The sequence below is a fragment of the Pongo pygmaeus genome, chromosome 6 (assembly GCF_028885625.2).
Source record: "Pongo pygmaeus isolate AG05252 chromosome 6, NHGRI_mPonPyg2-v2.0_pri, whole genome shotgun sequence".
Lineage (NCBI taxonomy): Eukaryota > Metazoa > Chordata > Mammalia > Primates > Hominidae > Pongo > Pongo pygmaeus.
The window spans coordinates 119,695,172-119,711,905 of NC_072379.2; the positions used below are offsets into that span (position 1 = coordinate 119,695,172).

The 16,734-nt window shown below is 34.9% G+C and overlaps 1 protein-coding gene across 7 annotated transcripts in view; it reads right to left on the reverse strand.

Moving 5' to 3' along the window:
• TSPAN12 (tetraspanin 12) overlaps window positions 1-16,734 on the reverse strand; it is a 69,481-nt gene that overhangs the window by 35,086 nt on the left and 17,661 nt on the right. For all 7 annotated transcript variants that reach the window (XM_054495642.2, XM_063667795.1, XM_054495641.2 and 4 more), the window contains 2 exons: window positions 16,065-16,147; window positions 14,811-14,946 (listed from right to left, as the gene is read on the reverse strand). In XM_054495642.2, coding sequence (XP_054351617.1) covers window positions 14,811-14,946; window positions 16,065-16,147 — 219 coding nt within the window. The remainder of the gene's footprint in view (window positions 1-14,810; window positions 14,947-16,064; window positions 16,148-16,734) is intronic.

The following is a 16,734-nucleotide window of genomic DNA, read 5'->3' on the forward strand; positions in this document are numbered from 1 at the left end:
TAAGAGGCACAATTATACTTCAGGGTTATGGGAGGTAAAGGAGGTGAGTGGAGATTGGAAATATTCTAACTACACAGGTACAGTCTTCTTTTCCCTAAATGTATCCTCAGTAATTCAAAATAGAAATGGTATAACAAAAATATAAAAAATGTATACCCAGGCTAGACCCTGCTTTGAAATGTGAATTTCTTCTGCAATATTGCCCATTAAAATTATACACTTGGGAGGCCAAAGTGGGCAGATCACAAGGTCAAGAGATCAAGACCATCCTGGCCAACATGGTGAAACCCCATCTCTACTAAAAATGCAAAAAAAAAAAAAATTAGCTGGGCATGATGGTACATGCCTATAGTCCCAGCTACTTGAGAGGCTGAGGCAGGAGAATCGATTGAACCTGGGAGGCGGAGGTTGCAGTGAGCCAAGGTGGTGCCATTGCACTCCAGCCTGCTGATAGAGCGAGACTCCATCTCAAAAAAAAAAAAAAAAAAAAAAAACCTATACATACTGTTTGCTCAAATCAGTGTAAGTTGAATTATTTTCCATGTTCGTTCATTTCAGTCACAAAATCATAGAACCTAGAATTCTGTTGTTGTCAATTTCATTCAATGATAGTCTGAATTTTGTTTATTTGTATTCTATTGCCTCTCAATGAATGAAAAAGTGAATTTTTTCTTTTTACATCTTTACTTCTTTATTGTTAATAATGGGTATTAACAAACTTTCTAAAAAGACAATATTTGCTTTTGTATTAAATATTTCCAATGATTTTCACTTTGGGGAAACTTGACTTTTTAAAATTTTCATTTCTAACTTTTATTCATTTAATGAAGGCAAAAAAGCAATCTTCTCTAACAAAGCCAATCAATTTATTGAGTGCCTATATTTTGGAAAGTATTAAACTTGGTAAAAGCAGTTGAAAAACATAGGAAAAGATACTTTCAATTACTAAGAGCATGTTTAGAGAAAATATACTCTCTACATGTAAAACTTAACACCGTCATTCCTTTCAACTTTACAAAGAGAGGACTCTATGATATATATTATCTAAAGAAAACAAAAAACCCTATATCTAACTCACCACAAATAGAAAAGGCAATTGTTTTCCAAACTGTTTTTCTATATAAATGCCGCTGCAAAAGAATTTTTACATTAAAAGAATTGTAATGTTTTCCTTGAATACTTTTACATAAGTTTTTTTTTTTGTGCAAGCAAGCAGATAATTAACCAAGTATCACAGAATCCCCCTCAACAAGAATCTGCTACACTAAAAGAAAAGTAAAAAGTATAAACAATATAAAAGTTATTTTAACTTACTGTTCTCTGAATTTATAACTAAAAACTCAGACAGTTTTTTCATAAGTAACATTCAACATGATTTAAAACCACAAAAGTCAGATTTGCTTATCTTGTAAAATTGATACAACCTGTGATTCATCTCCCCCCAACTAAAAGTTATTTCAAAATATAACATACTTTACTGGACATTTTAATATTTTTAAAACATGGTGCCTTTTGACTCCTATCTACATGCTACATAGCCAATACTTTTAATAAACAAAAAGTTTGATGAAAGGCCTACATTCACTAAATGATAAATGATAAACTCCAGTCTCTATCCTGTCAAATACTAAACTCTGCAAACTTTCAGTGCTAAGTATCTTTATGGCAGTTGTTTATTTTTCCTTTCCCAGTGATTGGAGGTTTAAAAATATTATGTTACTCACAGTTAGTAAATAAGGGAATTCCATTGCCAAATATTTGTACAAGATAATGGAACAGCCGTCCTTCTATTAAGAATCCATGGGGACTAAAATACTAACAGCCTCAAGAGTACTTGCTGCTGAAAACACATATACACACAGAGCCTCTGTTTTAGCTATAGCAGACACACACTTGGTAATTTCTGAAGGTCAATCATTCACCACGTCAATATCTCTCTACAATTTTTTTTAAAAAGTCAATACAATCAGGTCAGCCTGATTTAGGAAAAATAAATTAGAACTATAGACCAATGGTTAAAGAAATAGTCTTGTCTTAGAGACCGTCCCAAGCCCACCAGTATCAATAACTACTCAGGACATGCAGAAATTTAAGCTCAGATTAAAAATTTATGGTCCTTTGTGCATGCTTGTACTTGAATAAATATTGAATATTTTTTCTAAAATTATATCTTAATTTACTCCCCTTTTCAGTTTCATTTACATTAATAATTGCTGAGCTAATTTCTTATTAAAGATGTTGGTGAAATTCAAATTAGTAAGGGTTTGCTTCATGTGATGTTCAAACTACTAGACAGAGAAATGTGTTATGCCAGGATGTGCCAGTCTAGCTGAGGGCTACAAGTTCGCAGGGTCAATGATGTACATCATGAGAGGTAAGGCATTAAGGGTCAGTCAATAAAACATCTAAACACACTAGAGAGGTCACCATGCATATGGTGTCTATTGCCTGGTAAGCTAAGTCAGCTAAAGTGTGCAAGCTCAGCCCTATCTCAAAAGATTTACAGGCTGTTACTGGTTTCTGAAGAGGGTATCCACACAGATTATTGGGCCATTCCTAAGAATGTGAGACAGGGGTCCCCATTACCAAAACCCATACATGAACATGCAAACAGGAAGGAGCCTTAGCAATATCTCAAGCAACACAGCCAAAATAATAACACACGCAATTCTGACCCTTATCGTGCCTCTCACTCAGACCTAACCAAATGTGTCCAGATACTTCCCAAACAAAAGAGGGGAATGAGTTCACTATAGTCAGCATCTTTATTTTTATTAAATTTTTTTTGGAGACAGAGTCTCATTCTTTCACCCAGGCTGCAGTGCTGTGGCATGATCTCGGCTCACTGCAACCTCCCCATCCCAGGTTCAAGTGATCTCCTGCCTCAGCCTCCCAAGTAGCTGGGACTACAGGTATGCACCACCATGCCCGGCTAATTTTTGTATTTTTAGTAGAGATGAGGTTTCACCATGTTGGCCAGGCTGGTCTCGAACTCTTGACCTCAAGTGATCCACCTGCCTCGGCCTCCCAAAATGCCGGGATTACAGGTGTGAGCCATTACGCCCCGCCAATAGTCAACATCTTTATGAAAACACTTTTATAAGACAACAAGTTAGGAAATGAGAAGTTTTAAAAGACGTTTGATTAGGTGAAAGAAAACTTGTACTATAATAGCTGTCAACAACTTTTTAGCTTATCTATAACCCTATGTCTGCGAAAGTATCTCCCTCTAAATCACATTTTTTGCTTTCAAACAAGATAAATACTTTATTTTTGTATATTCTCCAGAATGACCACAAACCCTATTTGTTAAAAAAAGGTATTAAAGGAAATAGTTTCCTTTAAATTTTACAAATCCACATATATAAATATGTATTACAAGTAAACAGCTTGTTCTTTTCATTGATAAATATATTCATGCAAATACACTTTGTTCCTAAACCATAAATATTGTTATTCCCACAGAAAAAAGCATAAGAACATAATTATTTGTGAATGTTACACTCTGATTCACAGTCATGCTCAATGTTCAGAGAAGAAAAATGATGTATAAACAATGATAAAATTATTAAATCACCGAAGTTGCCAAAACATCAGTAATTCAGTCTAAATGATAGAAGGAAGTTTGAATTAACTACAAATTACAGAATAATTGTAAAGAAATGCACTTTTGTTACAACAAATATTTGAATATAACAATGTTGAAAAGTAAAGACCTGCTTTTATAAACAAACCAATGATGATGTGAGGAAAGCATATCCATTATCTCTAAGTAAATGTTTTTAACATTCTTGAAAAGTTTATTCGTGAAAATTTGTTCTCCAAGTTTGTCTAAGCAGTTCTACCACAGTCCTCTGACACTAGTTGTTTAAGAAAAGTCTTTTCCCTGAGGCTGAAAAATCGCTGCAGCGTTCCAAAGAACTAATGTTGTAACCCTCAGCAAGGTTCTCTTGGTGCTGGCTTGTTTCCCTAAACTCACCTTAGCCCAGCACCCAGTGTCTAGATGCCTAATTTAGCTTAGTCACTATATTTTTAGTATCAAATCTGAACTAAAGACATCTAGATTAATAGAATTTTATTTATAATGAGATCTGGAAAAAATCTAAAACATTAGATGGACTTCCCCACATGAGTACCTTTATTCGCTCATCAATAAAGGCATATTGTCAGTATTAAAGCATCTCCTCCATTCTCTCTTCTATCATTAAAAAAGGTTATCAAAACGTGATTCTCCCTTACTTATCCAAGAGTAATAAGACCAGTATCCATTTCTCCCAGGTAAATGAGCAGAAGGTCCAGGATCAGGGAATAGACACTCCTACCAGGGATACATAGCAAAAGATAGATCAGATTGTGCTTCTGCTCACAAAACTTCAGATCACAGAGTATGCATGACATTCAATTTGGCACCAGCTCACACAGCCAAGTCTCAGCCATATCTGATACACATCTACCCTAAGAAATACATGTGCCCTTCTCCAAGCCCACTGTGAGCTTTCCAGTATTATCACAATTGTTCCTTCCACCAGCCTTTTGGTCCTCCAAAGTGCCTTTCTCCCCTGGGCCACTGTCCACCAACCACTCACTGCCCCTTGCCCTTCCCCATCACATCTCAGCTCAAACACTTCCTCAGGTCCCTTTGTTAAATGTTCTTAATAGAAGACAAAGATTGTTCCTTAGTGTTTTTTTCTTTGTTTTTTTTTTTTGTTTTTTTGTTTTTTCTTTTTTACAGTACCTTTAAAAACACAGAGAGAACTTATGGAATGAAAATATTTTCATAATAAAAGGTAAAAAAACCTTAATTGTCTCATTAGAAGTTCTTAGTCTGTGCTTCAACTCAGCTGTGCAAGCCCTACACAGAATGTGAAACTGTAAAATATTTTAAATGCTTGTTTACTGGAAAAGACACTGCAATGATTCATATTTTACTTAATTAGAAATTATTTTTAAGTTGCTATCATCTAATAAAATTCTGTTATTTTATTAACTCTTTAGAATTGTATTAATATTCTTCTTAAAGATAATGTTTCTAAAATGTCATTATTTTAAGGAAATTTGTTGTTTCTAAAGTTTAAAGTTTTATAATTAAAATAACGGCTATATAAAGAAAATTCAGGAATAACCACTTATTTTAGAATAATTCAAATGCACTGCTTAACAGAAATACAAAGTGATACAACTACAGTTGTATTTAAATACATTTTAAATACAATTTAAATTATTGTTTCTGTCATCTAAGCTGAGAAGATTTATCTTAGCCTTAGCATGTAACCTGAGCCTATCACCTTTTCTCTGAAAAAGGGAAAAGATACACGGATTACAATTCTAAAAATGTGAGTTTTTAAAATTTATATAGTTTCAAGAAAAAGCTTACTTTAATTCATAATCTTATTTCGCCAACAACTTCATTAGACATTGCACATAAAGCAAATACTAACCATGATTTTTTTTTTCTAAATATTCCATCTAAAAGCTGCTTTCCTCACTGGCTTAAATGACTTAATTCTCTCATCTTTTACAAACGTTATCTACCCTCTTGTTTTAACTCTCTTTACATTTAGGATACTGTTTCCTGAGTCATCTCCTTTTAAATGAATGTTTTCTGGTTTATGTTTGCCAAAGGAAGTTAGTAGAGAGACATGTGGAAGTAAATGAGAAAGTGAAAACACTGCACAATTGCTGAATTCACCTCAAGGAAGCATTCGCTGAATTGGTGACCAGTATTCACAGGTGGAATGAACATTTCAATAGCATGTGCTGCCAGAAAAATACCTGACTTTGAACTTTGCACAAACTCAGGACAGTCACCAAATCAATGGATATAGAAATATTTGGCTTATATTTAACTAAAATTATCTCAAATGTATATATCTAAAAACAACCTATAATAAGGTTTAAAATGCTTACTGTGACATAGTGCACCATACAAAAACTTGAATCATTCATATTTCAAACCCTGAAGAAAGACAAAGGTCCAATGAACAGCCAAAATCCTGTCATAAAGACCCAACACTAAGGCCATGAATATTACACAGTTGTCCTGGCCCCTGTCTCTGACACAACATTTACTTTTGAAGACATCAGCTGACATACTTTCCTGGGGCATCAGAAGCCATAAAATACTTACAAGTAAATTTAACTGAGGAGTTAAAAGATTGATATGCTGAAAATTATAAAATACTGATGAAAGAAATTGAAGATGACACAAATAAATAGAAAGATATCCCATGTTCATGGATTAGAAGAATTAGTATTGTTAAAATGTCCATACTATTCAAAGTGACCTACAAATTCAATGCAATCCCAATCAAAACTCCAATGTCATTTTTTTACAGACACAGGAAAAAAATCCTAAAATTCCTATGGTACTACAAATTCCCCAAATAGCCAAAGTAACCTTGAGCAAAAACAACAAAGCTGCAGGCATCACACTACCTGATTTCAAAATATATTATGAAGTTATAGTAATCAAAACAGCATGGTATTAGCCTAAAAACAGACATATCAACCAATGGAAAAGGACAAAAAGCCCAGAAAGAAGTAAACTGACACATTTACAGCCAATTGATTTTTTGACAAAGATGCCAATAACACATAATGGGAAATGGAAAGTATCTTCAATAAAGGGGAACAACTGGATATCCATATGCAGAAGAATAAAATTACTCTTATTTCACAGCATAAGCAAAAAAACAACAAAAATGTTTTAAAGATTTAAATGTAAGACCTGAAACTGTAAAACCAGTAGAAGACAATGCATGAGAAGAGCTCCAGGACACTGATCTGAGCAATGAATTTTTTAATATGACCCCAAAGTCACAGACAGAAAAAAAGCAGAAATAGATACATGAGAAAATATTAAACTACCAAGCTTCTGCATAGCAAAAGAAACAATTAGAAGAGTGAAACCCATGGATTAGGAGAAAATATTTGCAAACCATGTATCTGTTAAGGGACTAATATCCAAAACATATAAGGGACTCAAACAACTCAATAGCAAGAAAGTAAATAACCCAATTAAAAAATTAGCAAAGGACCTGAACAGACATTTCTTAAAAGATGATATGCAAATACCCAACAGAAGACAAACAGATGAAAAAAAAATGCTCAACATCACTGTTAGGAAAACACAAATTCAAACCACAATGAAATATCAACTCGTAGCTCTTAGAATGTTTACTATCAAAAAGACAAAAGATAACAAATGTTGGCAAGGCTGTGAGGGAAAAAAATCCTGGTACACTGTTTGAGTAAATACAAATTAGTACAGTCATTATGGAGAGCATTATGGAGGTTTTCAAAAAATTATAAATTGAATTACCATATGATCCAGCAATCTCACTTCTGAGTGTACATCCAAACGAAATGAATAGGAATGCCAAAGAGATATCTGTATTCTCATGTTCATTCCAGCATTATTCACAATAGTCAAGACATAAAAGCAACCTAAGTGTCCATCAACAGATGAATGGATAAAGAAAATGTAGTCCATATATACAACAGAATACTATACAGCCCTAAAAAACACAAGGCAATTCTGTTACTTGTGGTAACATGGATAAACCTGGAGGACATTATGTTAAGTGAAATAAGCCAGCACAGAAAGATACTACATGATCTTAGTTATATGTGGAATCTAAAAAGTGTTGATCTCAGAGGAATACAGAGCAGAATTGTGGTTACTAGAGGCTGGTAAGGTGAAGAGGAGGAGGGTGAAAGGATGATTAATGGGTACAAAGTTTCAGTTAGATAGTAGGAATAACTCATAGTGACCTATTGCATAGCATGGTGACTACAGAATGATGTATAAGTTGTATATTTAATAATGATAAGTTGTATATTTCAAAATTGCTAATATAGTAAACTTTAAATGTTCTCACCTCAAAAAATAAGTGGGTGCAGTAGATATGTTAATTAGCTTCATCTAAGAAACCCATCATGTATACATACATCATTGAAACATCAAATTGCACCCCATAAATATATACAATTATTACTTGACAATTACAAATAAAAATTTTTAAATTATAACTTCTAAAGAATTCTAGCTAACAAGTCAAAGTACATGTATTGAGTAGATATGTTTCTATTATATAAAAAAGTATAAATGCTGAATAATTTTTCATTTCCTGATATCAAGCAATACAAACATTACCATCATGCAATGCTTTATCCGTAATTCTACCTCAGCAAGGTTTAGTGATTTCAGCCACCTTCCTCCAGTCCCTAAGTCTTACTTAGTTCATACCCTTATCCATGGCTTCTGGGGATGATAATGTAATCACTAACAGGGCTTTCTATTGTCTCCCGCTTAAATGTGAATTATCATTTCATCACAAGCTGGAAACACCCACTGGTTCTTTACAGCCCAAAGAATAACGTCTAACTTTTTGATGAAGACCTTCACAATTGGACTTAACTTCATTTTCTTCTCACTGTGCACCAACACCACAGCCACACTGACTTTCTAAATTTTGCCTAAGCTTGCCCTGTCCCTTCACTCCTCAGTGTTTATACACGCTCTTCATATTGCTGTAAATCTCCTTCCTTCCTCATCTCCACTGGGAAACCCTTATGTATTTTCAACATTCAGTTCAAATAAAGACTCTCCTGTGAAACATTCTGGAAATCTCCATTTGCTCCTGATTCTGGGTTCCCACAGCAATTATTTATAAATTTAATATTATATTTTGCTTTGTGATTTTCTTTCTATTCACCCCTTTCATCTTTGTTCTCTCAAGTATCTATCACAGATGGGTACTCAATACACAATTAAGGAGGGCAAAAGGAAAAGAAAGAGGAGTGAGAGGTGAGGAGGGTAAAAAGGAAAGGACAAACTGCTTGATTGTTTGACGAGATAAGCAAAAATGATAACTACAGGAATTTTAAAGTTCATTTTGTAATAAGCATACCAAAAGACCATATTTTTAGAAATTAAATGACTACCGAATGCCTTGGAGTAATAAATGAAGCATAGTTAAAGTCTCCTAGAAACAATGCCAGTAATTAGTTAAATGCCTTATAACAGTACTGTGGTGTAGTGAAACATGCATGGTCTTTGAGCACAGGCTGCATTTGAATGCTAACAACAACTACCAGCTGTGTATCTTTGGGGATTCTACTTTTCCTCATTTGTAAAATTAGTCTAATAGAGTTGCTGTGAGTATATTTTGAGAAAACAAAGGTAAAATATTGGGCAGATACTGAACATATGGTAAATGATATGATGAATCTTCATTTAGAAATAAAGTTTAGGCTATCAACCAAAAATATAAACAAAATAATAAAGACATACAACTTCATAGATTAATTTTAACTTAAGGACTTATGACTGGCTATATAATTATAAAATTCATGTCTATGTAAGAGAAGGCCTTAAACAGAGACTCTTTAGAAAGTCAATTACTACTTAAATATATTCTGATTTGCATTATGATTTTAAACAACAAACAAACAAAAAACAAGGGGAAATTTCTCCAAGGCCATTAAAATTTCATTTGATTTCCACTAAGGAAAGCATTCAGATCTGGTTCAATCACTCTATATTTAAAGAAAGTTTTAAAAGTGCAAGCACACCATCAATAGTTATATTCAAAGTCTCTGGAAAAATAAAATTGAAAAAAAGCACTTCTCCTTTAAAAATGATTCATTTGTATTAAATACGTAAGGTACGTCCAACTTAATTTCTGACAAGCGCTTGACTACTTGTGGTTTGCTAGCAGTTGAGCATATATTTGCATCGCATCCTGACAAATGATGATCTCCTGATGGTGACATTCAGCTGTTGTCAACATCATAAACATGTCTGTTCAATCTGTTTACATTCCCCCTGAGCTGGCACTACTTTCCTAATGCCTATGTTAATAGCAAGGTAGAACTGCAATAACAAATGAATTTCATTTTGTCTACAGCTAAAGCCTTGGGAAGTACCCATCTAAGGCTTAAAACCAATTTCAATTTAGCTTCAATTTCTCTTTTAAAGGGAGAAGGAATTTCTACTACTGAAATTACTGTGAAAGGCATGGCATATTCCAGTTTCTTTTCTTAGTCATTTTTGGCTTGTTTTCCCATTATAATTAGAATTTAATTATTCTTAAACTCCTCATATAAATACATAAAAATTTCTGTTCTATGACAGTTTCACACTTACTAAGAACAAATCTAATGAGTACATTTGCCAGATAAAGCAAACAAAAATACATATGTCCATTTAAATTTAAATTTAAATGAATAATGTTTTAGTGTATGTATATTCTAAACATTGCATGGGACATACTCATACTAAAACATTATTCATTGTTTATCTGAAATCAAATTTAACTGGGCATCTTGTATTTTATTTGGGAACCTTAAATTAGGGTGCTTTAACAACTTACATCTATAAATCTATCATTCAAAAGAAGGATGAAATTCACGACCAAGGTTTCTCAGAAATGTTTTCCAATAGGTGGCCTCTTAGCTTGTAGAAGTTTTCTGTTGCTTTTTGATGAGGGCTGCGGGGAGGTTGGTTATAAAGACCTGTTTTGAGGGAGGCTCATTTACTTTTTCTTGATCAGTCTGTTGAATAATGGCATTTTTACTTTTGCTTGGACAGCACAACAGCCCAGTTGCCAGCTCTTTTTTTTAATATATATAATCATTCAAGAGATATGGCAGCTCTCGGAGATACCAATTGTCTTTTGAAAAATAGCTTTCTCACACTAATCTGTTTTACAGGTCTTAAAAGTAAAACAAGACTTTGAATACAGGGAAATGGACAAGTTGGATGAATGCATTCTGCTTGTTTAAATATTTACATCCAAAATAAAAGTAAGAAACTTCCTTAAAAAATTGTTTTTAATTAGGATAAAACGCTAAAGGGCACACAAAAAATACTGTAAGTTACTTTGCAAATATTTGCCAAAGACCTTACATCATGTCACATTCTGCACTATTTTACCGCCCACCCCCCCATGAGCCATTCCCCTTGTAATCTAACCTTTTCTAACAGCCAAATTCCTCTGTTAAAATCTCACTCTCATCACTGCCTTCCAGGCAACATCTTTAATCTGATGTGCTGGTCGTTCCTACTTTCACTATTCTAATTTACTGTCTGTTATTCAATGATTTAATAAACACTTATTAAAGCAATGAGCAAGGTGAATGGTTCATATTACTAAGGTTGTTTGTAGTCTGGTAGTCTGGGCTGATTATTAAAAAGAAAAGGAAGTTTATAATAAGGGAAATACACTAGGCTTCAAAAGTTGGGAAAAGTCTATTAGAGACATCAGTAAAGGCCCAGTGAGAATGGGCTTTGCAATCATGAACGCCGAGGTCTGAATCCAATCCCACCCTTATTGCTGAATGACTTGTGGCATATTACTGACCTCTCTGAACCTCATTTAATAATTACCTACCTCAGATAATTGTCATCAGGTTTAAAATGAAATGTTTTATACATTACAGGACACATTTGCAAACACTTAGGAAAAAAATCAGCTATTATAGAGTAAAATGGCAAAATTGTTACAAATATTGGAACTAGACTTCCATGGCCTGAATATTAGATCCTCTCTTTACTAGCTGTGTAGACTTACGCAACTCACTTAATCTTTCTATGCCTCATTTCCTCATCTATATTAAGTGAATAATAAGGGTAATTCAAAGTTTTAGTCCAATTTTATACTCAGCAGAGAGGATAAAATTGAGTAACTCATGTACAAGAACTCTTCATTTAAAAAAAATTCAGGTAAAACTCTACAGTGTCTGGCACTGTAAGTACTCAAGAAATGTTAACTACTTCAATTATCATCAGTGTCATAATTATTATTTAAAGAGGTAGCATTTCAGATAAGTCTTCATGGGCTAGTAATATCTAAATGAAAGTACTGAGAAGAAATTTCTGGCTAAGAAGACAGCAAGAATAAACGTAGAGAAGAATGGAGCAAGAAAGTTTGTTCAGGGGTCAGAAAATACAGAACCAGAGAATAATGAAGTAGATAAAAAAGCAAAAAATGGCAGATGAAGGCTCGATTGTAGAAGGGCTTGGTGCACATTTGAGGTGTTGGTACATACTTCATTACCCAATAGGGAGTCTCTGCACCTGTCTGAGCAGGAAGTTAGGAAAGCCTGAACTTGGGCATCTCAGAGGAGGACAGAAAAGGGAGGACAACTTCCCATGACTGTAGAATCTGAACTGAGAGGAGTAGGCAGCTATTTAGAGGAGGGGGGTGTGAGGAGGAAGCCAGAGAGGAAATTGCCTGAGAAACAGACCAGATGCAAATTGGTTGTGAGTGATAGATACATGGGAGTTGAGACTACAGATCATTCTTCAGCAAGAAGGAAGCTGTGTTAGGTGTAGACAGAGTAAGGACTAGAAACCTGCCATGAGACGAGAGGCACCCCAAAGGGAATGGAGAAGGAACAGCCAAAGGCAATCAACAGGAAGGAGGAACCAAGATGTAGATGTCACCTAGGGACATATGGAACAGCAATGCATAAAAAGATGCTTTGTAAAAAAGAGTACATCCAAGAAGCAAAGTAGGGATGGAAAAAGGCAAAATCAATCTATCCTCATCATCTTCCCAGAGGGTAGCACTGAACCCTTCGGGCTGAGCTCAGAGTTCTTCCTCTCTGGCCTCAATAGCACCCAGTGCAAACCCTATTAGAGGTCTTATCTCATAAAGACAGGTCTGATCGCAAAAATTGGTGGTATACATGATCAGTAAGTATTTGGAGAATGAATGAATGAGTAAATTAGTGGCCTTTAGAACCTCAGTCATCCCTGCCACTTTTGCATTATAATGCTCTTTCCAGTATTACAAACCAGACTCTCATTCATAAGTCCAAGATTTGCTCTAATTCAAGTAGCAGGCCACATTACTTTGTTGTTTGTCAATTTGCATTACTAGCATTTAAGCAGCCTAAGGGAATGCAAAAAGAGTTTTCAAAATGTGTTTCCAAAGCCTTTGTGGTTCCATGAAATACCTGACCCTACTTGCCCCGCCTCCTATCCAGCATCCCACTGCATAGGGACTGTGCAGAGTAAAAGTCAGGAGGAGGCAGGAAATGGCAGTCAGACCTTAATTGGTTATGCAAGAGAGACATCATTATAAGACTGCGTTTTAAAAAAGAATTCTGAGACTCTTTACTTAAAGCTTGAAATATGTTATACTCTACTCAAATTATAGAAGGTTCATGTAAAGTAAGTCCTTTTGTTTATGTTTAAATTATTGCCCAAATATCTAAAATTGCAAAATAAGATCCCAAACTTCCACCATTCTCCCTTTCACTGTATACCTATATGAAAAGAAATAAAGCAGTAGGCATATTTCCCCATCTCTGAGTGTGGTTTATTTTATTCATTCATTTATTTATTTATTTTGTGAGATGGAGTCTCGCTCTGTCACCCAGGCTGGAGTGCAGTGGCGTGATCTCGGCTCACTGCAACCTCCGCCTCCTTGGTTCACACCATTCTCCTGCCTCAGCCTCCTGAGTAGCTGGGACTACAGGCGCCCGCCAACACGCCCGGCTAATTTTTTTGTATTTTTAGTAGAGACGGGGTTTCACCGTGTTAACCAGGATGGTCTCAATCTCTTGACCTTGTGATCCGCCCACCTCGGCCTCCCAAAGTGCTGGGATTATAGGCGTGAGCCACCGTGCCCGGCCTGAGTGTGGTTTATTTTCTATAGCATTTTGTGTTTTTCAATATTCAACCTAAACAGTTACCCTCCAAGAAGCTAAGTAATACATTAACACAGGTTATACTGTGAAATTCAAAGCTTTAGTTCAACTTCACACTAAGATTCTGTTTTAATTGACTTGGCATGGGAGCCAGTCAAGCACGAGTGTGTGGGAGCTGGCTCCTGGAGCCGATTTGTACTCAGCTGTCCCCAGCTCCACATTCAGTGATTTCATGTTGGTAACTTAAAATTGACCATGCTGGGAGAATTTACCCCACGGAAATCCCCAAATGCTACAAATCTGAGCTTTTTTTCTGCCCAGTGATCCAGCTTACCAGCACACCACTCAAATTGTTTAAGTTCTTTAAATGAAATTAATGCACAGCCAGGGCTGAGACCTACTACAAAAAAAGCATATACTCAATGAATTAGTTTTTCAGCCTTATATGTCTGCAACTATATGTTAGTAATCTCATTACCCGGTGCCACTAGTATATATTTTGCACATTAAGTGCTCTTCTAAAAATATCTATATAAACAGTATTTTAATCAACTCAATTTTTTAATGTTAAAAATGTTTGCCTGTTTTTGAATTTAAAGACTAGTCACAGAATTTGAATGGTGAAACTAATTTAAAAAGTACCTAGTGCAACTCTCAGAGTTAAAAAAAAAATCTAAGATTATAGAAACTGAGACTCGCTTATGTTCTCTAAACCATATAAAGGCAGTGACAGGACTATTACCTACGTCTGCAACCTCACAACCTGAATTTCCACATGAGCTTACAGGGTGGATTTGTTTAAAAATAGAAGAGAAAGAAACAGTTCCTTTATGGCTTCTCAGTTCCAGTCCCAAGGGGCCCTTTTGAGTGCTAATAACTACAAGGACACTAGAAAGAACTCATACTTTCAAATGAAAATGTCAACACATAGCTGGAGTGAAATAATTAAATTGCTTATATATATTTCCATACCTCATCGGGTACAGCAAATATGTGTATTCAAATAATCTCTTGTGAAACGAAAGCTTCCCTTCTTACAGGATGTTGTTACTGCTATCACTGCTCCCTAATCTTGTGAACTGATTAAAAAACAATACATTACTGGTTAATCTTTTTAACTATAATAAAGAGAAAATATAACATCATACCCATGCAAGAAGCAACAGATTTCTTTTCACCGTTCCACAATATCCTAACATCCCCACAATGATAAGGAAACAGCAAACAGCAATCATGACCGGATGAACCACAGGAAAGTAAGTCAAAATGACTGCTTCCTCTACCCTGAAAGAAGAAAAATAATGTATTAGAAAGAAAATATAATCAAAATGCACCCAAGACATAGCAGAAGACACAACTGTGATTTGTGTTAATAATTCTTTCAATCATGATGCCTCAAAACTAGTGACTGTATTGTTATTTTCAAAATCACTGTGCTATTGTTTTTATGTTTATTTGCTCGGTTGCTTTATTTTTGGTTTTGCAGTGTTTGTTTTTTTTAATACAAGTGGTAGCTTTCCTACCCCAACTCATTTAATATATAATATACAGGACCTTGATAAAAGGTCCATCTATTATTATCTCCGAAGCCTTAGCCTAAGTAAATCACATGGGAGCCTTTGCTATTTCCCAGCTGGGAGGAATCTCCTTCCTCTTCTCTAATCTTTGACCCCATGTGCACTACGTTTCTTCTCCCTGACAATTGATCCTCCCCCAAAATGTAAAAGACTGCTATGCAAAGGCAAATCAATCTACATTTAAAGAAAGGAATAGGTAGAAATGATTTTTGCTAGAGCAGGATGAAAAATTCATTAACTGAAACCAGTATTAATGATAAAAATTAACCATTATTAAGCTAAGTTCCCCTGTGTTAAGGACTTGAAAAAAATGGTTTTCATTTAATCCTTACCACAATTCAGATGTCATATATTATAATACAATCTCCATTCAGAGATGACGGAGTAAAAAGGAATTTGTCCCCTGTGATGTTAGTAGATTAACCCTTGAAATTTGAGGAAAAAAATCATTGTGGTATATGGTTTTCATTAACCCAAGAATATGAAGGTAAGAGGAAGCTGACGGTAATTTTCTTACGGAAAAGTAACTATGCTGGTTCTTTACACGCACCTATGACATGGCTGACACACAATCAGGAGGACAGGCAACTGCTATTACCATACCCAGAAATGTCTGTATAAACATGCTGCCACCTGATCCCCTGCTAGGACCAGAGGCACACCTTAAGGAGAATTCTGGAGGATGCAAGTGCCTGTGACAAAGGTTGCTATGGGCAGGAAAAACTTTTCCAAAAGATCAAGGAAGAGCACTACCATATAAACAGCTGAGGGCAAAGTTACTTAAAATCAGCAAGAAAGAATTCAGTCAATAATTATAAAGTATACCTCGTTTCTGCAGTTAAAGTGAGAACATTATTTAGGTAGTCCCTCATCCAAGCAGAAACTGCCAACACACTGATGGACATTAACTGGGGAAAAAAAAGTACAAACTCGTTACCAAAGATTTACGTAACATTCACTGCAGGATTAATAATAGGAAAATTAAGGATTTTGTTTCATAATGCCTTTCCCAATTACCATTTGCTACATCTTGAAATTTACTATTACTATAAATAACTGCCATTCCATTTTGTAATCATGTCGTAGGCACCAAATGGAATACCACCCAAATGGGACACAGAAAACAAAACTATTAAGTGGCTGATCCCAGGTTCAGGACAGAAACTGCACAAGATAAGGAGGCCACAGAACAAATAAATTATCAAACATATAAGATGTGTCTAAAACACATTGTCATTCTTAAAGGCAAGGAAGTAATTAAATACTATTACTGAACAATTAAATATTGTCAAAAAAAAGTCACAGGAGTTAATTTAAAACGACTTCTATTGGCTAAAATTCAAATAATTTAAGCATTAAAATGACAGTAATAGTAATAACATTAAATGTAATCCTTTGATTCATAAAGCGCTAAAGTATATAAACTCATACTAACACATATATGTGCTGAAGTATATAAACTCATAATGAACAAAATTCTCTGGTCTTTGTAGAA